Here is a 26,879-nt window from a genome sequence, read left to right as displayed (position 1 = left end):
AAGGAAGTAGTATTTTTAAAAAGATACCACAAACTTTAAGCCTGTCAGAAACAAAGTATGGTCAGTTCTATAATGTAATGGCTGTGTTCTTGTGCAACCTTGTATGACTAAAAGGCTGCACTTTAGAAACAGTGTATAACATGGATGTTGTTGGCTGTAAATTACATGCTTTAAAACCCTGTAGAATCAACATCCCCAGTTAGTCAGCCACATCAGTGAATGTCTTGACAAATGTTAACAGAACCACCTCAAATGAAGAGCAGCCAGATAAGTGATTGTGAGTTATTGGAATAAGCTATTTGCTTACATCTGAAGTGATACTTAGGTTAATTTAAAATAGTATTTCAGTAGTTGACTGGAATCTCAGCTTCAGTTTGCTTGCAATGGTAGACATGGAAATTGGGTTGTGTCATGCATTAGTGCAAGTTTGAAATTGTATCTGGCCAGTTATGCTGACAATCGTAGCTCTTGGCAATCACAGCTCAAATGTTTATTTTCTACATTTGAAAGATTGTTTGATCACGATCTTTTTAATTTGAACTATGCATTTCCAAGTGACTTTTTAAAAATGGAAATTTCAAAAGTCAGCCAAAGTCAACCTTGACTCAGTCTAGTTTGAACAGCTGGTGTGAACAGGTGTACTAAAGCTACGCCTAGAACTAAAATAAAAAAAGTTCAAAAAAAGCTGTACATGCTGGAAGTTTACTTTTCGGCACTAACTACTGCAGGCCACTTCCACAGATTAAAGTGAAGTGCTTTAATGTTCAATTAGTTCTTCTAGATGAAGACTGAGCATAACTCAGAGCAAGTTCTAGATAAACTGGTGAAGTTACTTACCACAGTTCTCTTCATCACTGCCATTGTCACAGTCCTTTTCTCCATCACATTTCCAGGAAACAGGAATACACTGAAGAGATTTAGGGCCACAGCTCATTTCATGTAAATGGCATGTCTGTGTGTCTGGAATAGATACACTGAATGTCAAGATTCTCTTGAAAAAAAAAAGTGTCAAAACAATGCATATGAAACTCTTTACACTGAGTTAGAATGTCATGGTTAGTGTGGCCTAGAGATGCCCACTTACGCCCAAGTGGGTGCTGCCACTAGAGACTTATAAACATTTGACTTGTACTTGAGTACATGACAAAGTTAGTTCAATAATGCAAGTTACTAGGTAATCCTAAATGCTTGGAAAGTATTTCTAGCACAAGTAAATCAGAATGTTGTGTCAATCACATACCATATTGTTCCTTTATATGGATTTGTCTATTTTGTAGAGGACAAGTTTACATCTTTAGAATTAAAGCTTAATTGTTTCAATGTTTTGAATATCAATTCTCAAAGGTGATTCAGAATGCAAGATTTGTAGCTGCACAGAATCTTGAACTAAAAAGAGCATTTGCAGCAACATACCATGCTAAAACAATAGCAAATATGATGAGGAAAGGCCAAAAGTGCAGTGCACTAAATCTAGATTAAAGCTTAGATATATATGTGCACCACAAGTTTAAAAGTTTAAGATTCCCTACAGTGTGGAAATAGGCCCTTTGGCCCAACAAGTCCACAGCAACCCTCTGAAGAGTAACCCACCCCCTTCTGACTAATGCACCCAACAGCCATGGACAATTCAGCATCACCAATTCACTTGCCCTGCACATCTTTGGAATGTGGGAGGAAAACTGAGCACCTGGAGAAAACCCACAGAGACATGGAGAGAATGTGCAAACTCCACAGTTGTCCAAGGCTAGAATGGAATCTGGGACCCTGGTGCTGGAGATAGCTGTGCTAACCACTGAGCCACCGTGCTGCTCCAAAGTTAGTCCTCTATTATAAAGCAAGCAGATAAGAAATGTAGCTTTCTATACAGAAATAGAAAAAAGGATTACCTTGCCTAATGTTCTGTTGTGTAAAGTTAGAAGAGTAGCTCAGGGCTTCTCACTTGCCTAACAAAATACTTACGACAGATCTCAGGACTTTCATCTGATCCATCCTCACAGTCAGCAGAGCCATCACACTGCCATTTACTTGGCAAACAATGTCCATTAAGACAAGTAAAGTCTGATGGTCCACAGGTGATTTTACCTGTGAGAAAGACCCAGGAGTTAGGTTTAATCATGGCATAATGCAGATTAATGTTTATTATTAAGACAGTAGCCAAGTGCTCAAGTAATGTTACACAAGTTTCAGTTCTTAAACTAAACTTTCAGATGTTTAGTAATTTAAACTATTCCCCCTCAGCTAGTTTCAATATTAGCCACTGTCATCTTAAAATGTTCTAGTACATCAAACCAGCAATACTATCTTCCTCAGGAGGAAATTCAGATTACACTTTGAAGAGTGATACCCCTCCCTGCTCATGTTAGGAGTAAAGTTCAACAAAACTGCTTGGTTATTGCACCCTGAAGTTTCCAAGTTTGCTATCACTTGCTGGTAGACTTAAACCCTGCAGCATAAAGCAAGTTTTCAGATTAAAATTTAAAGAGTCCAAGAAAACTAGTTATGTTCTATACACCTCATATTGAATGATTTGAGATTTGGACCTACTTTGAGCCAGGCCTCCACTCCCACCTGCAGCTGGATTTAGCATGTCTTGCATCATAACCTGTAGGTTTAATTACTTTGGCACCACTTACACAATGCTTCATTTTTGATCAGTCCTTTGTAGACTGATGCCACCAAGGTTAGGCTCTGATGGCAGGATTTGGGTATTCAATATTGAAGGGCTTCGAGTGGTGGGGAACATTGTACCCCCAGTTCAGGTGAGTCAGTAACTGGAGGACAGATGAAATAATTGTCATCTAGGAATAACTAAAAAGGGAAAGATCACATCATTGAGATCACTAAGAGCTAGTATAGGCACATGAGCTGTATGGCCTGAGCTCTCGTTTGTAATTGAAGACTTCAGCCTCGAACCTGCACAGTAACTTCCACTTTAAGGAAGTGGAATGAATTTGAACATTAACTATGATATTCTACTTTCCTTCCTCCCACACCATGCATTTTATGGACAGTCAATGTTTGATTAAGTATTTCAGCATATCAGCTTAAGTGGGACCTAGAAATGCCAAAATGAAAGTAGAAAATAACACCAGGTTACAGCCCAACAGGTTTATTTGGAATTAAAAGCTTTGAGTTATTGATTCCTACAGCATGGAAACAGGTCCATTGGCCCAACACATCCAAACCAACCCTCTGAAGAACCCTCAGAGGCATTCCCTACCTAATGTTTAGGTTTGACTAATGCACTCACAGCATGTCCAATTCACCTAACCTGCACATGTGTATTGTGGGAGAAAACCCACAGACAGACCAGGGATTGTGCTAACTCCAGACAGTCACCTGAGAGAGGAATCAAACCTGTGACCCTGGTGCTGAGGCAACAGTGGTAGCCACTGAGCTGCCCCTGAATTTGAAAGTTAGTCTTCTATTACTAAGCAAGCAGATAAAGGTCCCTTCATCAGGTAGGGAAGGTGCAGCGCTCTGGGCTATAACTGTTCAGCAATTGTTAACTTTATCCACCCTGGTTCAGCATTGGCACATCTGCAAGAATACAAGTAGATCAACTATGTCCCAAGATGGTATCCATGGAATTTGCCAAGACTATGCATTAGAGCTCTTTGGCCAAACAAAACATTCTAAATTTCTGTAGTAACTTGGATTCTAAACTATAGAATTATTGCTTAAGAAGCAGAGTGTTATTTACTTGCACTTCAGTAGGCAAGTAAGTTTCCATAACCAAACCAACTTATAACTAGTTGACAGTGATCATTTGAGACTCCAGTATGAGATCTGTTTCATGGCTGTTCATGAAAGTCAAACCTTCTATTGAGATGCCCAAATCAGTGCTACCCCATGGAACAAACTGGGTTAAATATCTAACTGTATACAAGTCATACATATGTACAAATGTTATTATCCTACAGTTGATTAAATTTGGATTACTCAAAATTGTGACAAGTTAGGAAAGTTGGAAGGACAGCTCCTGTTTGCTGAAGATTCATATGCGTCAGCTACCTTTTCTCTTCATGCTATGGGTCCTTGCTCGAGGCAGAAGCAGGAACTTACTGAGCAGTTACTTACCACAATCACTCTCGTCACTACCATCAGTACAGTCATCATCACCATCACATTTCCACATTAATGGCACACACCGTCCATTTCTGCACCGAAACCATGATGCATCACAGGGTGCTCTTGAACCTTTTCGTTAAGCAAGGAATCGTATCAGATTTTTTTTTTAAAAAAAAAAGTGTTAGATAAGTAGTTTTACTATTTGAATTAAAAAGCTGCCATAAAAATTGGCAAACAATTACTTCCAAACATTTGAAGTTTAGGAGATAGTAAAGTATTACTTTGAGGGTGGAAATCTATGGTACTAAAGAACATTTAGTTAAGTGTTTGAGTTTAAGCTATTTGGCTTAAATATTTTGAATTAAACTACTCCCAATGTAGCAAACATATGCCATTAGACCACAGTTTCTCCATAAAAAAACTTTTATTAAACAAATTATTGGTGTCCAATACAAAATATTTGTGATACCCCACAGCTTTTAACCTTTTAAAATACCGGTGCATTAAAGTGTAACACCCTCAACAAATGCAATTCCAATTTACACAGCCCCAAAGTTAGTGGTGTAAAATAATTGAGAAATGGCAATTCAGAGATCAATGCTGATCAGGGTACATAGCTTGGCTGCCTGGAACAGACTGACTATGGATTGGATAGGAGATTCAGACATTGTTCAAGACAGTACAATAATTTGTGTCAAAAACTTAAACTGTAGTTTCAAGATTGATTAGTGTTAAATCACAGCATGAACATTTTAATATCAGAGCAAATGCAACTAGGCCTTTCCTCCTTGACCCCACCCCAGTTGCCTCATGGTTAAAACATAAGCTTAGAACTGGTGTTTAAAGTTCCATGTTAGACTAAAAGTGGCAAATATTCATTTTAAGAAAATAACTGGAGAAACTTTGCAAGTCTAGTAGCATCTGAGGGTCAGTTATTTCTCTTCAGAGACTGCCAGACCTGCAGAGTTTCTCCAACAACTTTTTGTTTATCCCATTGTGGGGAACAGAATCAAGACTGAAGCTGATCTTACTTTGATAGCTGATGTCAAATTTCTGCACAGATTCAATGCTACAAACATTCGATGAACTTACTCCAAGTGAAGCACTCAATGGTAGGTACGATTTTAATTAAAACCTGTTCAGAGGTGTTGTTATTACACCTAACTCTGGAGCAGGTGGGACTGAACCCAACACTCGAGGTAGGGACACTACCACTACACCACAGCAATACGTAGAGATACGCTGTTAACAGAAACTTACAAAGTTTGACCAGAAATAAAATGGACATTGAGTGCAAGAGTTAAGGATCAAGTGTTAGCGGTGTCACTTACTTTGAACGGGAGCTAGTGAAAAAAAAAGGACATAATATTTTAAGTGAGCACAGGGAAGGAAGCCCAAAATGCTAGCTAAAAAGACCCATGTTCTGCAGGTGGGCCATTAGAAATTAGAGCTGGGTTCCCTACAATTGTTGATCTGAACAGACCGAAGGGATTGCATTAAGAGCTCTACATAAAAGGTAGAACAACAAAAAATAACGTGCCCCTTTGTGGGCCAAGATGGATCACAACCGATTTAGAAATTTTCCCCATCTTAACTCCCTCACAACGAGAGGCTCATATTTAAAGATTACAGCTCTCTAGTTTTAATTTTAAATGTTGAGTTACTCACCATTTACGAGTCTGGTCGGGTTTGAACATACTACCGACAGTAGCAACAAGGCTACGTGAAAAGGAATCATGTCAATTCTTAAAGGAACAGCAATAATCCAAAGTTTGCTTTCCTCCAGTAATGATAATTCGTTTTCACAATCCCGAACCAAAACGGCCAAAAGCATATAGCAAGCTCGTGCAGAGACTTTTTTATATCACATTCCCTGTTGCTGGCCTAAGGAATTGATCGTTCAATGAATGCCTCCAATTAACCTTATTAACCAACTACAGGTCGCATCTCGAGCTGCTCCAATTTCCACATTGCTAATTGGAGTCCACCTAATGAGGAATGACCAGCTCACTTATTATTTCTGTCGGCTAACTGAGCTCAGCAATTATTTCATAGAACGAAGAGTTAAGTCTTGAACTATTAAATCCAACTCCTCCACCCTGGAAACTTTTTTTAAAAAAATATAAGCTGCAAAGAAACTGTAATGTCACTCGGAGAAAGGCGTGAGGGAGTGAATTTAAAGAAGGCAGTTTCTAAAGTCGCTCAAGATCGAAATAGCCCGGGTTTAACTCCTCAAAGATTTTGAGGGAGTTGCTTTCGAACAGAATTAAAAAAAAAACATTTGAATTAGTTTTAAAATATATTAATGTTTAACTATTGCTTCTTACCACGAGCTGGAAAATGTCGTTGACTTTGTTTCCAATGCTCAGTTTTCTCTCACCTTCACTTTGTCTGTCATACACTTCCTGAACTTCCTTGTCTCCAAATCTGGGCGAGAAACTAATGTTTATTACAAGTTATAGAGTCATAGAGATGTACAGCATGGAAACAGACCCTTCGGTCCAACCTGTCCATGCCGACCAGATATCCCAACTCAATCTAGTCCCACCTGCCAGCACCCGGCCAATATCCCTCCAAACCCTTCCTATTCATATACCCATCCAAATGCCTCTTAAATGTTGCAATTGTACCAGCCTCCACCACATCCTCTGGCAGCTCATTCCATACCCGTACCACCCTCTGTGTGAAAAAGTTGCTCCGTACGTCTCTTTTATATCTTTCCTCTCTCACACTAAACCTATGCCCTCTAGTCTGGACTCCCCAACCCCAGGGAAAAGACTTTGTCTATTTATCCTATCCATGCCCCTCATAATTTTGTAAACTTCTATAAGGTCACCCCTCAGCCTCCGACGCTCCAGGGAAAACAGCCCCAGCCTGTTCAGCCTCTCCCTACAGCTCAAATCCTCCAACCCTGGCAACATCCTTGTAAATCTTTTCTGAACCCTTTCAAGTTTCACAACATCTTTCTGGCAGGAAGGAGATCAGAATTGCACGTAATATCCGAACAGTAGCCTAATCAATGTCCTGTACAGCCGCAACATGACCTCCCAACTCCTGTATTCAATATCCTGATCGATAAAGGAAACCATATCAAACGCCTTCTTCACTATTCTATCAACCTGCGACTCCACTTTCAAGGAGGTATAAACCTGCACTCCAAGGTTTCTTTATTTAGCAACTTCCCTAGGACCTTACCATTAAGTATATAAGTCCTGCTAAGATTTGCTTTCCCAAAATACAGCACCTCGCATTTATCTGAATTAAAATCCATCTGCCACTTCTCAGCCCATTGGCCCATCTAGTCCAGATCCTGTTGTAATCTGAGGTAACCCTCTTCGCTGTCCACTACACCTCCAATTTTGGTATCATCTGCAAACTTACTAACTGTACCTCTTATACTCACATCCAAATCATTTATGTAAATGACAAAAAGTGGAGGACCCAGCACTGATCTTTGTGGCACTGCACTGGTCACAGGCCTCCAGTCTGAAAAACAACCCTCCACCACCACCCTCTGTCTTCTACCTTTGAGCCAGTTCTGTATCCAAATGGCTCGTTCTCCCTGTGTTCTATGAGATCTAACCTTGCTAATCAGTCTCCCATGGGGAACCTTGTCGAATGCCTTACTGAAGTCCATATAGATCACATCTACTGCTCTGCCCTCATCAATTCTCTTTGTTACTTCCTCAAAAAACTCAATCAAGTTTGTGAGACATGATTTCCCACGCACAAAGCCATGTTGTTGTTCTGTGTTTTGTTTCAATCATTGAATTGTGTTTTCTTTCTTTATCTTTTTTTGTTGGTTACCTTTGTACCATCCATTTCAAAGCGTGCCAAGTTATTCCTTCTCACTCCTGGGCCCGTTATGTCCACATACCAACTTATTCTATTTTCTGCCAATTCCTGACCCCCAATAGCCCTTATAATGTCTGATATCCAACACCACTGTCCTTTAGATCTTCAACTTCAACTCATGCCTATTCACCCCCAGCAGATTTCAGGAGCCATGTGGAGATGAAATCAAATTAAGTTCTACCGCTTTGATGCAGATTTCACTATACAGATTTTTTTTTAAAAGGCTCCTATTTGAAAAAAAAACTCCATTTGATGCATTTTTATACCTAAAGTGATTAATCTCAGAAGAAAATGAAATCATATTCATAAACCACAAAGATAGCTCTTTAACGTCTCAATTAATGTGCATCTCTCTTAATGTGAATTCAGAACACCTTGCTGAGATATTTTCGTTTCTAAACATCAACCAAACATTCATTATAAAATAAGCCTTGAGGGACACATCGACAGCTGAAAATGTGTTGCTGGAAAAGTGCAGCAGGTCAGGCAGCATCCAAGGAACAGGAGAATCGACGTTTCGGGCATAAGCCCTTCTCCTGTTCCCTGGATGCTGCCTGACCTGCTGTGCTTTTCCAGCAACACATTTTCAGCTCTGATCTCCAGCATCTGCAGTCCTCACTTTCTCCTCGGGACACATCGACAGTCAACTATTGAAACTTCAAACACATGGATCAACAGGTTCAAGAACAGCTTCTTCCCTGCTGTTATCAGACTTCTGAATGGACCTTTCAAATTTCAAATTTATTGTTGACCTCGCTCTACGGGCACTTTCTCTACAGCTGTAACATTGCATTCCTCACTCTGTTCTATGAACCCTTCTGCACTGTATTTGGTATGATCTGCCTGTACTGTACATAAAACAAACCTTTTCACTGAACCTGGGTACGTGACAGTAAGAAATCAAATAAAAAAAAGGGGTTGGGATTACTTTCACATTTGAGAAACAACTAGTGGTGTTTCAACCTGAGGGTCACTTCACCTCAGCTGGGGGGAGCGGTAGAGAAAGAGAATCCATCGGGACAGCCTCAGCAGGGATTGAACCAGCCATCCAGCCAACTGAGCTAACCAGCCTCCAACTTTGTGTATATAATTAGATGAAAATTAAGGAATGAGATTAATGAGGAATTGGAGAAAGGATTAATGGATATATATATATATATATATATATACAACAATATTTTTATTAACCAGCACCTGTAGGACCAGGAGCTTGTCAGTTGATCAAATATTCTCATTGGTCAAGAGATTCACATGTTCAATGGAAAAACACACACTAAGCAACAGAAACATAATGCAGGGAGCATACACATCACTGTTATACTTTATTTACAGCATAAATTGGCAGAGAGCCTTCTCAATCACACCATTAACTGACTACTTGGAGATCGCAGAGATTGTTATAATACAGTAAACATCTGGCATTTCAGGTATATAATTTTGATTGGCTTATCAAGAGCGCTGTATCATAAGGTGCTGGTTAAAACAAGGTTTGCTGCACTAAAAATATCAGCTTCAAATGATACAATTTAAATGTTAAAAAAGCACTGTTAAGTTCAACGGGCAATAGAAAAAGCAAATGGAATGTTGGCCTTTATTTCAAAGAGAGTAGAGTGTAAGAGTAGAAAGGTTGTGCTGAAACTATACAAGACACTAGTAAGACCACAGCTGGAATACAGTGCACAGTTTTGGGCCTTTTATCTGTAGAAAGGTATATTGGCACTGGGGGCAGTCCAGATAAGGTTCACTAGGCTGATACCATGTATGGAGGGACTGCCTTATGAGGAGAGGTTGGTAGATTGGGCCTGGACCTAGTAGAATTTAGAAGAATGAGAGGCTACCTTATTGAAACATACAAGATTCTTTGAGGCCTTGACAGGGTGGATGGAGAAAGATTGTTTTCCCTGTGGGAAGAGTCTAGGATCAAAGGGAATAAATGGTCATACATGTAAGACAGAGATGAGGACTGTCTTTTTTGAGGGGAGTGAATCTATGAAATTCTTTACCACAGAGGGCTGTTGAGATGCGATCATTGAGTATATTTGAGGCTGAAAGAGACAGAGTTTTAATCAGTAAGGGAGTCAAAGGTTATGGGGAAAAGGCAGGAAAGCGGAGTTGAAGATTATTACATCAGCCATGACCTTATTGAATGGCGGGGCAGAACTGATGGGTTTAATGGCCTGTTTCTACTGCTATGCCTTATGGTCTTAAAATAATTAGAAAACATGTCATTAATATGACATTACAGTTACTATCTGTATGTCTGCTGCAAATCCATGCTAAAAACATGAATTAAGTTAAGGTAGGAGTGGAAGGGCAGGGTACTGTTTTCTAAAACAAAAAGAAAAATATTTGTTTTCTCACGCAGAAACTTATTGACACTTGTACATTTTACAGCATTGATTAACTCATCACTTAGAAGTGAATTCTCTTTTCTTCCTTCCAGCCAATGTTGCTACACCTTAAAACATTCTTTATTTATTGACAATTTATATGGCAAAGTATTTGCATAGGTAGTCTGACATTTAATATTTGATCATTGCAACAATCCTTAACAGTGATTTACCTATGTAGCAAGTGTGTAGACATCAGAAAGATCAACACATTTTCAGTTCAGATTGGTGTCAGTAGCTAAGCTTATAATATTTAAACATTATTACCACTTTATGCTTATAGTCTGATATGAATCTGATCAATATTTTAATTGGTTTTGTATTCATGAAGATGGGACTAGTTGAAGCAACAACAAACTGCCACTTATGTTTTGAAAGTACTAATGTCTTTCAGTTGCGTGAATTGGCATTGAGAACAATAAGTGGTTCCCTCTAAGACTATGCCCCTGCACCTGTGTTACAGCAATGAGAAAGTGAAACAGCACAGGTGAAAGCAATATGTGCAATATGGGAACAGTATGTCCAATAGTTAGGTGAATATAATTTTTTTGAGGGGAAAGCACTTTACTTATTATACATAGAAATATTATACATAAAATTATACATTTTTTATTATGTAATGCACTCAGTGGTCAAAGTTAACAACTTTTTATAATCTGTTAGTGGGATCTCTTTGCAAGTTTAGCCATTCAAAGCAAAGTGACAAAGCAGCTTGTAACTTTCTTATTTAGCAACCTCTGTGCTTTGGCACACACAATACTTCCAGCTTCCCCTAAAATGATTCTAGAGCATCAATCTTTACTTGTGTCACTCCTTGTTACACCTTGTCCAGTTTGGGGGACTTATGTCCTGCTTTTGATATCCAGCTGGGAGAATCATTCATCCATTAGGCATGTGTTTGATACAATTCAAAGTGAGGCCTTTATTTTTGAGATGTTTGTACACTGAATACGTTCAAGCTCCCCTGGTACACAAAGGTCTGGCAAAGAGCTGGTCCCAAGGTTGCTGGATTAAAGAGACCCAATCTGTATAATATTCAGTAATATGCATTACCAAAATCTGAATTTGTAATATGTTGTACGTTCCCAATTTCATTTTTCCACTTCAAGGTGAGAGGGATTCAATAGGAAGTGTAAAGAATACGTTTGTTTGGAATATAAACTAGTTAAAAGGAAGCTTGGGCGCTGCTGTGTTGCAGAGACTACACTAAGTATGTTTTTCTTTTCAGATCTCAAAGGACATGTACATTTTGCAGAAATTGCATTTGATACTTTTGTGAGACAAGATGATACCAGGTGCCTCTGGGTAGAATATCTGCCTAGCAACAACTTTTGAGTTTTTACATTGCAGTCTCTCATGGACCTAAGAGGACACAATTGGACACAGGCATCCTGACAATTTGCAAGCAATGTTATGCATAAATCTCTATCTAAATAAGACCATAAGACATAGGAGTGGAAATTACGCCATCCACCCCATTGAGTCTGCTCTGCCATTCAATCATTGCCTTCTGTGGCAATGAATTCCATCGAATCACCACTCTCCGGCTGAAGGAATTTCTCCTTATCTCCATTTGAAAAGGTCTTCCCTTTAATCTAAGGCTATGCCTTTGGGTCCTAGTCTTGCCTACCAATGAAAACACCTTCCCAACATCTACTCTGTCCAGTATTCTGCATGTTCCAATTAGATCCTCCCTCATCCTTCTCAACTCCATTGAGTATAAACCCAGAATTCTCAAATGTTCCTCATATGTTGACGTTCCTCATATAGACTCAGAGTCCTCAAACGTTCCTCATATGTTAACGTTCCTCATTATAGACCCAGAATCCTCAAACGTTCCTCATAGGTTAAGCTTTTCCTTCCTGTAAACCAATATTCCAAGACTCTGAAAATAAGGCATTCCAACTCAATCAAAGACCTAAGTCCAACTGACTGGCCAAGGAAATGGAAGAAGAAAGAACATTGGAATTCATTAGGATGGAAATGGAAATGGAACTCAGATTGAATCTAGGTCCAACTGACTTGCTACTGAATCGAGAATCTTCTAGACCTCTCTGGATGACAAGATGTGATATAATTACGGGAAACCAAAGAAAAACTGTGAGAAACTCAGCTAATCCACCTTTTGATTTGGACATTTAATCCACAAAATTTGTTCCTTTTTTGCCTGTGTTTTCCACCCATCATGTTTCTCCTTTGTCTTCTGACTCCTCTATCGCATTTGTGAATAAATAGGTTAAGTTTGTGATATCATACTAATAATCCATCTTGTCACTTGTTAAACGATAAGATAACTTATAATCAATAGGATTTTTTTGTTTATTGACAAAATGTTATGGGAATTTCCTTTGTCCTAGATAGCAGTCAAAGTCAGGCAAATTCTTAATTAAGTTTTTAATGGTGTTTTAATTTTGACATTTATACACTTGTGATCGCCCATGGAGTGAAGGGGCTTGATTATCAACTCAATCCTCTGACCAGGTCATGCCATTAAAAATTAGGGCTCAGTGCTGGATTTTTGAACGTGGATAACATGACACTGGACATAGAGGGACAGTATTTAGTAAAGGATTAAGGTTTATTATACTCTAAGTTAAGATGGGATTGGAAGAGCTAAAACCATTTTCCAAATAGAAGAGGCATCCTTGACTGTTTTACAAGATTTAACTTGGTCTAAATGCAACAGAATTGACAAAGGACTTAATGGTGGAAATTCTTTATAAAAGCTGGGAAGGCAGAGATCGTTAACATGATGGCCCAGCGTTTCCTGTTGATACAAATACAACGGGGAGCACATACACTAAGTGGTGAGTAAACTGTGTTAGCGCGAATTAGGTTGTGAGTAAGACAGCATGAGCACAAGAAAGAAATAAAGCAGCTAATGAAATGGAAAAGGAAAGAACTTCAGAATTCATTAGGATGGAAAGTGAAATGGAACTTAGAGGATTTGACAATTAAAGGTACTGAAAAGGAATAATTATTTTGCGGAGAGGATAAAGACTGAGAAAGACTAGTGTAGAGACTGGAATTAACATTGCAAAGGATAAGAGGAGTGGGACAAGTGAGAAGGAGAGAAAGAAAGGGACTTTCACTTTAGAAAACTGCAGTTCAATAAAGAGACTTCAGATGTAGAAGAAAACACTGATGAGGAAAACCATATCAATAAACTGAAGTCTAGTAAGAAAATGTTTAAATTTGCACAGATCCTACTAAATTGACAAAGGGAAGAATAAGGTATTGAGGTGTTGACAGTCTTAAAGGTGGATGCATCTCCAAGTCTAGATGAATTACATCCCAAGCTGCTATGGGAGGTAGGGAGGAAATTGCAGGGTTACTGACCCAAATTTTTAATTCCTCCCTGGCCATGGGGGAGATGCCAAAGGACCAGACAATAACTAATGTGGTTCCCATATTTAAGAAGGGTTGTACAGATAGGTCAGTGGTAGGGAAACTATTAGAGAAAATTCTAAAGGAAAGCATCTATCTCCACTTGGGGAGACTTGATAGAGATAGTCAGCGTGGCTTTGTCAGAGGGAGGTCATGCCTAACAATCTGATTGATTTTTTTGGGAAGGTGGCCAGATATCTAGATGAAAGCAGTGTGGTTACTGTAGTCTATATGGATTTCAGCAATGCCTTTGATAAGGTCCCACGTAAGAGACTTATCAAGAAGGCAAATGCACAAAGGATGCAGGGTAATTAGATAAAGTGGATTCAAAATTATCTCAGTTGTAGGAGATAGAAGGTGATGACAGAAGGCAGCTTTAGTAACTCCATAGGCATCTGCGCTGGGTCACCTATTACTCGTCATTTATGTAATGCATATATATTCCTATATATAGATGACCATATGGGGATTGGATTAGTAAGTGTGCAGATGATCCAAAGATTAGTCGGGTGGTTAACAGTGAGTTTGATTGTCTTTGGTTACAAGAAGATATAAATGGGATGGTTAAATGGGCAGATAAGTAGCTGATGGTATTTTCAGAATGATTAGCCTAATCTGACTTGTGGGTAAGATCTGAGAATCCATCGTGAAGGATGAGATTTCTGAATATTTGGAAAAGTATGGTAAAATAGGGCAAAGTAGGCATGGTTTCATCAAGGGGAGGTCATGCCTGACAACTCTGCTAGAATTCTTTGAGGAGGTAACGAGCAGGTTAGACCAAGGAGAGCCAATACATGTTATCTATCGAGACTTCAAGAAGACCTTTGCCAAGGTGCTGCATAGGAGGCTACTGATTAAGATAAGGGTCCATGGAGTTAGAGGCAAGGTGCTACCATGGATAGAAGCTTGGTTGTCTGGCAAAAAGCAGAGAGCGGGGTTAAGGGTCCTTCTCAGGATGGCAGCTGATGACAAATGGTATTGCGCAAGGCTCAGTGTTGGGACCATAACTTTTCACTTTATACATGAACCATTTAGATAAAGGAACTGAGAGTGTCATGGCTAAGTTTGCAGATGATACAAAGATAGGTAGAGGGACATTGGCATTGAGGAGGTGGGGAGGCTGCAGAAGGATTTGGACAGGTTAGGAAAGTGGGCAAAGACGTGGCAGATGGAGTACAACATGGGTAAGTGAGAGAATATGCACTTTGGTAGGATAAATAGAGGCATGGACTATTTTCTAATGGGGAGAGAATTCAGAAGTCTGAAGTGAAAAGAGACTTGAGAGTTCTAGTCCGGGATTCTCTTAAGGTAAACTTACAGTTTGAATCAGTTTGGAAGGCAAGTGCAATGATGGCATTTATTTTGAGAAGACTTAAATATAAAAGCAGGGACGTACTTCTGAGGCTCTATAAGGCTCTGGTCAGACCACATGTGGAGTATTGTGCACAGTCTTGGGCCCCGTACCTCAGGAAGGATATACTGGCCCTGGAGTGTGTTCAGAGGACGTTTAATAGAATGGTCCCAGGAATGAAAAACTTAACATATGAGGAATGTTTGAGGACTCTGGGTCTATACTTGATGGAGTTTAGAAGGATGAGAGGGGATCTAATTGAAGCTTATAGAATACTGAATGACCTGGACAGAGTAGATGTTGGGAAGATTTTTTCATTGGTAGGAGAGACTAGGAGTAAAGGAAAGACCTTTCAGAACGGAGATAAGGAGAAATTTCTTGAGCCAGAGAGTAGTGAATCTATGGAACTCATTGCCACAGAAGGCTGTGGAGGCCAGGTCATTGAGTATATTTAAGACTGAGATAGATAGGTTCTTGAGTATGAAAGGGATCAGGGTTACAGGGAGAAAGTGGGAGAATAGGGTTTAGAAACATATCAACCATGATTGAATGGTAGAGCAGACTTGATGGGCTGAATAGCCTAATTTCTGCTCCTATGCTTTATGGTCTTATGGTAATTACCTCTGAAAAGTATGAGGTGATACACTTTGGAAGGAGGAATTTGACAAGGAAGTATTTAGTGAGCAGCATGACACTAGGAAGTTCTGTGCAACAAAGGGTCCTTGGTGTGTTTGTTCATAGATTTCTGAAGGTGGGAGGGTATATTAGTAGGGTGGTAAAAAAGGCATATAGGACATTTCCCTTTATCAGTCGATGCATAGATTACACAAGTTTTTGTTGCAAACGTTTCGTCCCCTGGCTAGGCGACATCATCAGTGCTTGGGAGCCTCCTGCGAAGCGCTTCTTTGATGTTTCCTCCGGTGTTTATAGTGGTCTGTCCCTGCCGCTTCTGGTTGTCAGTTTCAGCTATCCGCTGTAGTGGTTGGTATATTGGGTCCAGGTCGATGTGTTTGTTGATGGAGTTTGTGGATGAATGCCATGCCTCTAGGAATTCCCTGGCTGTTCTCTGTCTGGCTTGCCCTATGATAGTAGTGTTGTCCCAGTCGAATTCATGTTGCTTGTTGTCTGCATGTGTGGCTACCAAGGATAGCTGGTCGTGTCGTTTCGTGGCTACACACGCAGACAACAAGCAACATGAATTCGACTGGGACAACACTACTATCATAGGGCAAGCCAGACAGAGAACAGCCAGGGAATTCCTAGAGGCATGGCATTCATCCACAAACTCCATCAACAAACACATCGACCTGGACCCAATATACCAACCACTACAGCGGATAGCTGAAACTGACAACCAGAAGCGGCAGGGACAGACCACTATAAACACCGGAGGAAACATCAAAGAAGCGCTTCGCAGGAGGCTCCCAAGCACTGATGATGTCGCCTAGCCAGGGGACGAAACGTTTGCAACAAAAACTTCTAGCTCGGCGAACAGAACCACAACAACGAGCACCCGAGCTACAAATCTTCGCACAAACTTTAAATAGATTACACAAGCTCCATACATATGATGGAGTTGTATAGATCTTTGGTGAGGCCACAGCTGGAGTACTGTGTATAGTTCTGGTCACCTCATTACAGGAAGGATGTGATTGCACTGGAGAAGAGATTTACCAGGATGCTGCCTTTTTATGATAAAAGGTTGGATCAGCTTTGGCTGTTTTCATTGGAGCAGAGAAGACTGAGGGATGATCTGATTGAGATGAACAAGATTAAGGGAGCGTGGACAGAAGGGATAAGGGGCAACAGTTCCCCTTAGTTGAAAGGTCAATAATGAGGGGAAATGGTTTCAAGGTGAGGGGCAGGAGATTTGGGGGTAATGTGACGAGAAACATTTTTACCCAGAGGGTGGCGATGTTCTGAAATGCACAGTCTGGGTGGTATGGGGTGGGTTGCCTCACATCCTTTAATAGGTACGTGGATGTGCACTTGGTAACATCATCCTGAAGAAGGGCTCATGCCCGAAACGTCGATTCTCCTGCTCCTTGGATGTTGCCTGACCTGCTGCGCTTTTCCAGCAGCACATTTTCAACATCATAATATTCAAGACCATGGGCCAAAAGATGGTCACTGGGTTTAGGTTGAAGGTCAGCTGTTCCTCACATGTCAGTGCAGGCTCAGTGGACGTCTTCTGCATTGTATGATTCTGTGATTCTGTGAGAGCAGCAAAAGGCCCAGGCATGCTACCTGCTCCAGACCATGAGCTGGGAATGTGTCCCTGAGTGCAAAATATCCTTGCAACAACATTACTGTGAAAGTATCTGGTACAACCCAGGGTGCAGCATTGAAGTGCAGAGGCGACGTTTAGATGGATTCAAAATTGTGTTCTGAGGGTTCATAGAGGTTGGCACATGGTTGTGGGGTGCCCATGTGGTCAGTGCCCATGAAGTGTGCCATGAGATGATGGTGCGCTGTGGGGACTTTTCAATTACACTCCTGTCTTGTGCCTTGTAGGTGGTAAACAGGCTCTGGTGAGTCGGGAAGTGAATCGCTCGTTTCAGGTTAGATTCCTAGCTTCGAATCTGCCCTTTTAGTTACTGTACTGATATAGCAAGTCTAATACAATTTCTGGTCAATGGTGACTCCCCAGGATGGTGATTTTGAGGGATTCAGTGATGGTAAAGCCATTGAAGGTCAAGGGCTGCTGGTTAGATTGTTTCTTATGGGAGATGGACATGGCCTGGCGTTTGTGCATTGCGAATGTTACTTGCCACTTATCAGGCCAAGCCCAGAACCTGGACATGGACTGTTTCAGTGTCTGAGGAATTGCAAACGATGCTGAATATTGTGCAATCATCAACAAAAAGAAGCAACTGAAAATAATTGGGCCTAAGATACAACCTGATGAGCTCCTGCAGAGATGTCTGGGAGCTGAGCTGACTGATCTCCAACAACAACAACCATCTTTCTCTGTATCAGGAATGACTCTAACAGTGGAGATTTTACCTCTGATACCCACTGATTCCAGTTTATCTCAGGCTCCTTGACAACACACTCAGTCAAATGCTGCCTTGATATTGTGTGCAATTTGAACCAAAGCTGTAATGAGTGGCCCTGGTGGAGTGTCACTGAGGGGCAGAATGGAGGGGAGACAGTTGTTGGACTGAGATCTGATGCAGACAATCAGCGGCTTGCGAGGCTGTTCAGACCATGTGTGGAAGTCTTCTGTGCTGACCTACTGCAATGTAATGCTTATCTGTAATCTGTTTCTCTGACTGTAATGTTTATCATTTTAATTCCTACTTTCTAACTTCTAAGGTAATGTAACTTTCTTTCTTTATTTCTCTATTTTGTATCAAAGGTTTGTACCTCGGTACTTTGCACCTAAGATGGAGTGTGAGGGGTAACATTATAAACTTTTCATTGTACTCCTGTACTTCTGTACTCGACTACATGTGGCAATAAATCTAATTCTAATTCTAATTCTGAACAGGTTATTACTGATCGGGTTTGATAGTACAGTTGGTGATACCTTACACTACTTTACTGATGATCAGGAGTAGACTAATGGACGGTAATTAGCTGAGTTGGATTTCTCCTGGTTTTTGTGTACCAGATATAGCGAGGCGATTTTCCACATTGTTGCGTAAACACCAGTGTTGAAACTGCACTGGAACAGCTTGGCTAGGGGAGTGGCAAGTCCATTATCCAGTTCGCATTATCCAATGCCTCCAATGGTTTCTTGCTATCATATGGAGTGAATTGAATGGAATACTAGTAATTGAATTAATGCTGGGGACCACTGGAGGATGTCATGATGGATCAAACACTTGGCACTTCTGCCTGAAGGTTGCTGCAAATACTTTCTACACTGAGCAAAAATAAAATCACAGAGGGTTTAGGAAGATTAGAACGAGAAGCTGGGACAAGAAGAGTTGGTGATGGGACCACTGATCACTAGAGGCTGTCACCATTGGAATTGCTGGGAGATGTCATGGGATTTATGGATGTGTGGAGGATTGGTACTCAGGTTTGAAGGTCTGTCCTCAAGACAAGCCAGGGAACAGAACAGGAGGGAGGAAGGGAGAGATTGGAGGGCTTTGCAATGTGCGACCAGGTATACTCTCTCATCACATCTTATCAAAACTTGCTTATTCATTACTAAGCCTGTCCCTAAGGCATCTCTCATATCTTACTATGTGTCAATCCCAAAACAATTCACCACTCAGCAGATATCCCTGACTCCACTGGCATGCCTTACGCCTATTCCATCTCTAAACACCTGGAGTGTCCCTGGCAAACACTGGCAGACTGAGCTGGCCCGCACTGTAGTGTCCCTGACAAACACTGGCAGTCTGGAGCTGGCCCGCACTGTAGTGTCCCTGACAAACACTGGCAGTCTGGAGCTGGCCCGTACTGTAGTGTCCCTGACAAACAATGGCAGTCTGGAGCTGGCCCGCACTGTAGTGTCCCTGACAAACACTGGCAGTCTGGAGCTGGCCCGCACTGTAGTGTCGCTGACAAACACTGGCAGTCTGGAGCTGGCCCGCACTGTAGTGTCCCTGACAAACACTGGCAGACTGGAGCTGGCCCGCACTGTAGTGTCGCTGATAAATACTGGCAGTCTGGAGCTGGCCCGCACTGTAGTGTCCCTGACAAACACTGGCAGACTGGAGCTGGCCTGCACTGTAATGTCCCTGACAAACACTGGCAGTCTGGAGCTGGCCCGCACTGTAGTGTCGCTGACAAACACTGGCAGTCTGGAGCTGGCCCGCACTGTAGTGTCGCTGAAAACACTGGCAGTCTGGAGCTGGCCTGCACTGTAGTGTCGCTGACAAACACTGGCAGTCTGGAGCTGACCCGCACTGTAGTGTCCCTGACAAACACTGGCAGTCTGGAGCTGGCCCGCACTGTAGTGTCCCTGACAAACACTGGCAGTCTGGAGCTGGCCCGCAGTGTAGTGTCCCTGACAAACACTGGCAGTCTGGAGCTGGCCCGCACTGTAGTGTCCCTGACAAACACTGGCAGTCTGGAGCTGGCCTGCACTGTAGTATCGCTGACAAACACTGGCAGTCTGGAGCTGGCCCGCACTGTAGTGTCCCTGACAAACACTGGCAGTCTGGAGCTGGCCCGCACTGTAGTGTCCCTGACAAACACTGGCAGTCTGGAGCTGGCCCGCACTGTAGTGTCGCTGACAAACCCTGGCAGTCTGGAGCTGGCCCGCACTGTAGTGTCGCTGACAAACACTGGCAGTCTGGAGCTGGCCCGCACTGTAGTGTCGCTGATAAACACTGGCAGTCTGGAGCTGGCCTGCACTGCGAGGAATTGGTGCCCCACTGGCAGTCTGGAGCTGGCCCGCACTGTCGTGTTGCTGACAAACACTGGCAGTCTGGAGCTGGCCCGCACTGTAGTGTCGCTGACAAACACTGGCAGTCTGGAGCTGGCCCGCACTGTAGTGTCGCTGACAAACACTGGCAGTCTGGAGCTGGCCCGCACTGTAGTGTCGCTGACAAACACTGGCAGTCTGGAGCTGGCCCGCACTGTAGTGTCGCTGACAAACACTGGCAGTCTGGAGCTGGCCCGCACTGTAGTGTCGCTGACAAACACTGGCAGTCTGGAGCTGGCCCGCACTGTAGTGTCGCTGACAAACACTGGCAGTCTGGAGCTGGCCCGCACTGTAGTGTCGCTGACAAACACTGGCAGTCTGGAGCTGGCCCGCACTGTAGTGTCGCTGACAAACACTGGCAGTCTGGAGCTGGCCCGCACTGTAGTGTCGCTGACAAACACTGGCAGTCTGGAGCTGGCCCGCACTGTAGTGTCGCTGACAAACACTGGCAGTCTGGAGCTGGCCCGCACTGTAGTGTCGCTGACAAACACTGGCAGTCTGGAGCTGGCCCGCACTGTAGTGTCGCTGACAAACACTGGCAGTCTGGAGCTGGCCTGCACTGTAGTGTCGCTGACAAACACTGGCAGTCTGGAGCTGGCCCGCACTGTAGTGTCGCTGACAAACACTGGCAGTCTGGAGCTGGCCCGCACTGTAGTGTCGCTGACAAACACTGGCAGTCTGGAGCTGGCCCGCACTGTAGTGTCGCTGACAAACACTGGCAGTCTGGAGCTGGCCCGCACTGTAGTGTCGCTGACAAACACTGGCAGTCTGGAGCTGGCCCGCACTGTAGTGTCGCTGACAAACACTGGCAGTCTGGAGCTGGCCCGCACTGTAGTGTCGCTGACAAACACTGGCAGTCTGGAGCTGGCCCGCACTGTAGTGTCGCTGACAAACACTGGCAGTCTGGAGCTGGCCCGCACTGTAGTGTCCCTGACAAACACTGGCAGTCTGGAGCTGGCCCGCACTGTAGTGTCGCTGACAAACACTGGCAGTCTGGAGCTGGCCCGCACTGTAGTGTCGCTGACAAACACTGGCAGTCTGGAGCTGGCCCGCACTGTAGTGTCGCTGACAAACACTGGCAGTCTGGAGCTGGCCCGCACTGTAGTGTCGCTGACAAACACTGGCAGTCTGGAGCTGGCCCGCACTGTAGTGTCGCTGACAAACACTGGCAGTCTGGAGCTGGCCCGCACTGTAGTGTCGCTGATAAACACTGGCAGTCTGGAGCTGGCCTGCACTGCGAGGAATTGGTGCCCCGCTTTGTGGGCAGGAACATGAATCTCCTGATAGACAAAGGGTGCACTATCTCTGCTGTCTCTGGCACCCACACTATCTCTGCGCATGTACCTATCTGTCACCAAAGCTCATGCTCTGCCACTCTCGGTATTGCCTGCAGTATGTTCCCTTTCGCTGTCACCCACCCCAACCCTCAACAACACTCACCCTCCATGCCCTCTGTGCTGCATATTCACTAACTCGGGAACACCTCCCCACCTGCAGCACAGTAACACTTGCATCTCTCTTCATACGCCCTTCTTTTCATCTCAGGAGGAAAGCAGCACACAATAGGGCTGAAAGAGTCAAGACTTATAAAGGATGCTGGGCAGCACATCACGTGGAGACCATCCTGACTCTGCCCCACGTGACTGACGATCCATGTCCCAGCCCTTGGTCTTGTTTCTGGTGAAACAAGGTGCCTGTTGGAGGCAGATGGAGTTCCAGTTGCAGATGTTTGAGATTTTATCCTATCCCAAGCCTCTCACCTATCTTTTATGGGATGTTTCATGGTTTTTGCATCAAATATGTTCACCAACACAAGCTCCAATAACTTTTGTGTACTATTGCCTCTCTGGATTCTTCTTTTCCTTCTTGTTCCTCTGACTCCTTTCCTTCCCCTAATTCACAACCTGTTGCATATTCCCAATACCCTCTGACTATTCCCTCTCTAACACACAACAATCTATGCTGGGAAAGTGACTCAAAGTTTTATCCCTTTCACTCTTACAATGAATTTCATGTTCAACACAGCATTGAGATTTTATCCAGTCACCTTTGCCTTCTTTGGAGGGAATCCCCTCCTTGATCAATGGACCCTGGCATACATCTCTAGTGTTCTCCATTTCACTATGACTACTCTGCCCAATTACCAATTCTTGATCTTGAGAGGGTGAGTTAACACTTTATTTCCTCTTAGACCAGATGAGATTCAGATGTCTTTGTTTAAACCTTCATTCACATATGCATGGGAACTGCCAATAAAATGGGGAGCTGGAGACAGCACTGATGAAGGATCCTGCCAAAAACATTGACTCTCCTGCTCCTCTGATGCTGCTTGACCTGCTGTGTTTTTCCCAGCTCCATATTTTATCGACTCTGACTTTCCAGCATCTGCAGCCCTCACTATCTCCAAGTTATATGGGAAATATACGAATCCAAAAATGGTGTACAGCTGATTGCAAACATAAAGTTTTCTTTTACAGATTTTTACAGATATCAATCTTCCAATCAAAAGGTTATACATTTATACACACATCTCACCATATTTTCATACGTACAAGTGACAATAAATTGTTACTCTATTCATGAAACATCCGAGCGCCTACCCAGTTGACAGCTCTATGTGATCTCTTGCGATTGCGCTATGTTTGGTTTGCCAAATTTGAGGTTTCAAATGCCTGCAGATTCAGCTTTTTCTCATTCAATCATGGGACTGGACATCACTGGCTCTGCCAGAATGTGTTACCTATCTGTGATTGTCCCCGGAGGTGGTGTTGAGCTGAAGTCCATTGAACTGCTAGCATTGGGAGAAGGTGTTCCATGATTTTCATCCATTGTCACATAAAGAATGGTGATGTTTGGGGAAATGTTATCATGAGTGACTGGTTAGCAAGGTTAGATCTCATGGAATACAGGGAGAAATAGTCTGGGGTGGCATGGTGGCTCAGTGGTTAGCACTGCTGCCTCACAGTACCAGAAACCTGGGTTCAATTCCCACATTGGGTGACTGTCAGTGTGGAGTTTGCATATTCTCCCCGTGTCTGCGTGGGTTTCCTCCGGGTGCTCTGGTTTCCTCCCACAGTCCAAAGATGTGCAGGTCAGGTGAATTGGCCATGCTAATTTGCCCATAGGGTTAGGTGCGTTTTTCAGGGTTAAATATAGGGTAAGGGGGTGGGTTACTCTTCGGATGGTAGGTGTGGTCTTGTTGGGCTGAAGGGCCTGTTTCCATACTGTAGGGAATTTAATCTAGCCACTTGGATGCAGAAATGGCTCAAAGGTGGAAGATGGAGGGTTATTTTCAGACCGGAGGGCTGTGACCAGTGGAGTGTCACAAGGATCGGTGTTGGATGTGAGCATAAGGGGCATAGTTAGTATGTTTGCAGATGATAGCAAAATTGATGTGCAGTGGTCAGTGAAGAAGGTTACTTCCGATTACAACAGGATTTTGATCAGATGGGCCAATGGGCTGAGAAGTGGCAGATGAAGTTAATTCAGATAAATGCGAGGTGCTGCATTTTGGAAAAGCAAATCTTAACAGGACTTATACACTTAATGGTAAGGTCCGAGGGAGTGTTGCTGAACAAAGAGACCATGGACTGCAGGTTCATAGCTCCTTGAAAGTAGAGTCACAGGTGGATAGGATGGTGAAGAAGGCGTTTGGTATGCTTTCCTTTATTGGTCAGAGTATTGAGTACAGGAGTTGGGAGGTCATGTTGCGGCTGTTCAGGACATTGGTTAGGCCACTGTTGGAATATTGTGTGCAATTCTGGTCTCCATCCTATCAGAAGGATGTTGTGAAACTTGAAAGGGTTCAGAAAAGATTTATAAGGATGTTGCCAGGGTTGGAGGATTTGAGCTTTAGGGAGAGGTTGAATAGGCTGGGGCTGTTTTTCCTGGAGCGTCAGAGGCTGAGGGGTGACCTTATAGAGGTTTATAAAATCATGAGGGGCATGGGTAGGATAGGAAAGACAAAGTCTCTTCCCTGGTGTGGGAGAGTCCAGAACTAGAGGGCATAGGTTTAGGGTGAGAGGGGAAAGATATAAAAACCTAAGGGGCGACTTTTTTATGCAGAGGGTGATACGTGTATGGAATGAGCTGCCAGAGGAAGTGGTGGAATAGGGTACAATTACACTATTTAAAAGTCATTTGGATGGGTATATGAATAGGAAAGATTTGGAGGGATATGGGCCAGGTGCTGGCAGGTGGGACTAGTTTGGGTTAGGGTATCTGGTCAGCAATGGATGAGTTGGATTGTAGGGTCTGTTTCCGTGCTGTCCGTCTCTATGACTCTATCACTATACTATTTATCTGGAGTGCCAGGTAATGGTTCTGGGAACTCTGGTTTGGATCCCACCATAACAGATGGTGGAATTTGAATTTAAAAAAATAATCTGGAATTAGGAGTCTAATGTTGCCCATGAAACCATTGTCGATTGTCATGAAAATCCCATCTGGTTATCAATGCTTTTTAAGGAAGGAAATTTTCTGCCATCTTTCCCTAGTCTGGCCTACATATGTCCTGTCCCACATCAATGAATTGCCAGAGGGAGGGGTGGAGGCTGGTACAATTACAATGTTGAAAATAGATCGTGGAAGGGTTTAGAGGGATATGGGCCAAATGCTGGCATATGGGTCTAGATTAATTTAGAATATCTGAATAGCATGGACGAGTTGGACTGAAGGGTCTGCTTCTGTTCCGTGCTTCTCTAAGTCGCTGTGATAGTTGTTTGTGGCTTTGGATGATATTATTCAAGCAATTTAGGTGAATGTCTGTAGTGTATCTTGTGGATGGTATTTATTGCTGCTAGTATGTTGGTAGTGGAGAGAGTGAATGTTTGTGGACATTCCAAAATTTATTACAGATCCTGATAGGATGCCCCAAACTGTTAAGCTCCTGGGTGATTAAGGAGTGAACTGTTTTTTTTAAATCCACCCCTTCCATTTCATTGTTTGCAAAAGGTTATTCTAAAAACAAATCCCTTCCCCTTTTAGATACTTTTTGCTCAGAGCCAAAGGAAATGGCTTTAAATTAGCCAAATTTTAACATGGCTTTCTTAAAATTAACAAGATTTATTAACTACTACACGTGACAAAAAATACAAATAAAACACACACACGGATTAGAAATAAAAACAAAATTCCAAACTGATAAATGTTAACAAAAAAGGGTGGGTCAGTCTTTGAGTTGTTCAGGAAGAGTGTTCGTTAAACAAGGTTACTCACTGGGACAAAAACAGAAATTGCTGGAGAAAGTCAGCAAGTATCTGTGGAGAGAAAGCAGGGTTAATATTTTGTATCCAGAACTGTTCTGCACAAGAGTCATTGGACTCAAAACATTAACTCCGCTTTCTCCCCAGGTGCAGATCTACTGAGCTTCTCCAAAAATTGTGCTTTTGTATCAGATCACCTCCATCCACAGTTTTAGTTTTGTTCCATTTTGTGGTTACTGGTTGTCGATGGTTGAACAGTGACTTCTTCCGATAATTGTTTTGTAGACTGATTGAAGCCCTGTTGGTGTTTAATTCCTTTGTTAACTCCTTTATAGAACTCGGTGCGAGGGTCTCCCTCCCATAGTCCTGCTGTACAGAGTGACTAGAGGATAGTTCTTCCAATTCATGCTTAAATTCAGGATGATACACAAGAGCATTCATTCCTTGAAGTCTACTTCAGCAGAGAGGAAACTGGCTTTTTAACCTCAGTCTTGGTGCATATCTGGAATGTAAAATGAACATGTCTACAAGAGGTGGCTCTCTGCTGAAAGGAGGGAGATAAGCAGCACCCCCTTATTATCCCTTCTGGTTTGGTCTCTCTTTTTGTAAATTTCCCTGACAATTTGTTTTTGGAACTTTCTATTGGGTTCACATTGGATCTAACCTCAATGACTGACTGTTTTTCTGTAACAGTCATCCTTACCAGAACATTATCAAATTAATAAACAAGTCTTACTGATCTATCATAATAGATTCCCAATGACAGAATCTCATTTCATTTTCTCTTTCAGCTATGAACCTGCAGTCCATGGTCTCTTTGTTGGGTTCACATTGGATCTAACCTCAATGACTGACTGTTTTTCTGTAACAGTCATCCTTACCAGAACATTATCAAATTAATAAACAAGTCTTACTGATCCATCATAATAGATTCCCAATGAAAGAATCTCATTTCATTTTCTCTTTCAGTACAAAAGGTAAAATGGAACAAATAAAACAAAACAAATACATATTTATATCCTCACTGAATACATCCTCTACCCTCTGCTCATTAGTTTTTTTGCTTTTAACCAGGTCTCTAAGTTCAGGATTTGCGAGCAGTGTTAGGTGATTTTGAAGTTTAAAGTTGAAGGAACAAACTCCAATGGAATAACCAGTTGAGACTTAAACATTTTCACCGAGTGTTGTAGTCTCTTGGTGGAACCCATTGCAGATAAACAGCTCAAAGTGTTCGA

At 42.5% G+C, this 26,879-nt stretch overlaps 1 protein-coding gene across 1 annotated transcript in view; it reads right to left on the bottom strand.

The window, feature by feature from the left end:
• LOC122564032 (very low-density lipoprotein receptor-like) overlaps positions 1-5,920 on the bottom strand; it is a 32,291-nt gene extending 26,371 nt beyond the window's left edge. The window contains 4 exon segments of the mRNA XM_043718491.1: positions 838-960; positions 1,960-2,082; positions 4,081-4,200; positions 5,740-5,920. Of these exon segments, the coding sequence (XP_043574426.1) occupies positions 838-960; positions 1,960-2,082; positions 4,081-4,200; positions 5,740-5,905 (532 nt within the window). The 5' untranslated portion in view covers positions 5,906-5,920.
• Positions 5,921-26,879: the final 20,959 nt, after the last annotated feature.

This window comes from Chiloscyllium plagiosum, chromosome 2 (genome assembly GCF_004010195.1).
Source record: "Chiloscyllium plagiosum isolate BGI_BamShark_2017 chromosome 2, ASM401019v2, whole genome shotgun sequence".
Classification (NCBI taxonomy): Eukaryota; Metazoa; Chordata; class Chondrichthyes; order Orectolobiformes; family Hemiscylliidae; genus Chiloscyllium; species Chiloscyllium plagiosum.
Note: the sequence above shows the minus strand (reverse complement) of the source record. Positions and strands in the feature narration are given on the sequence as shown.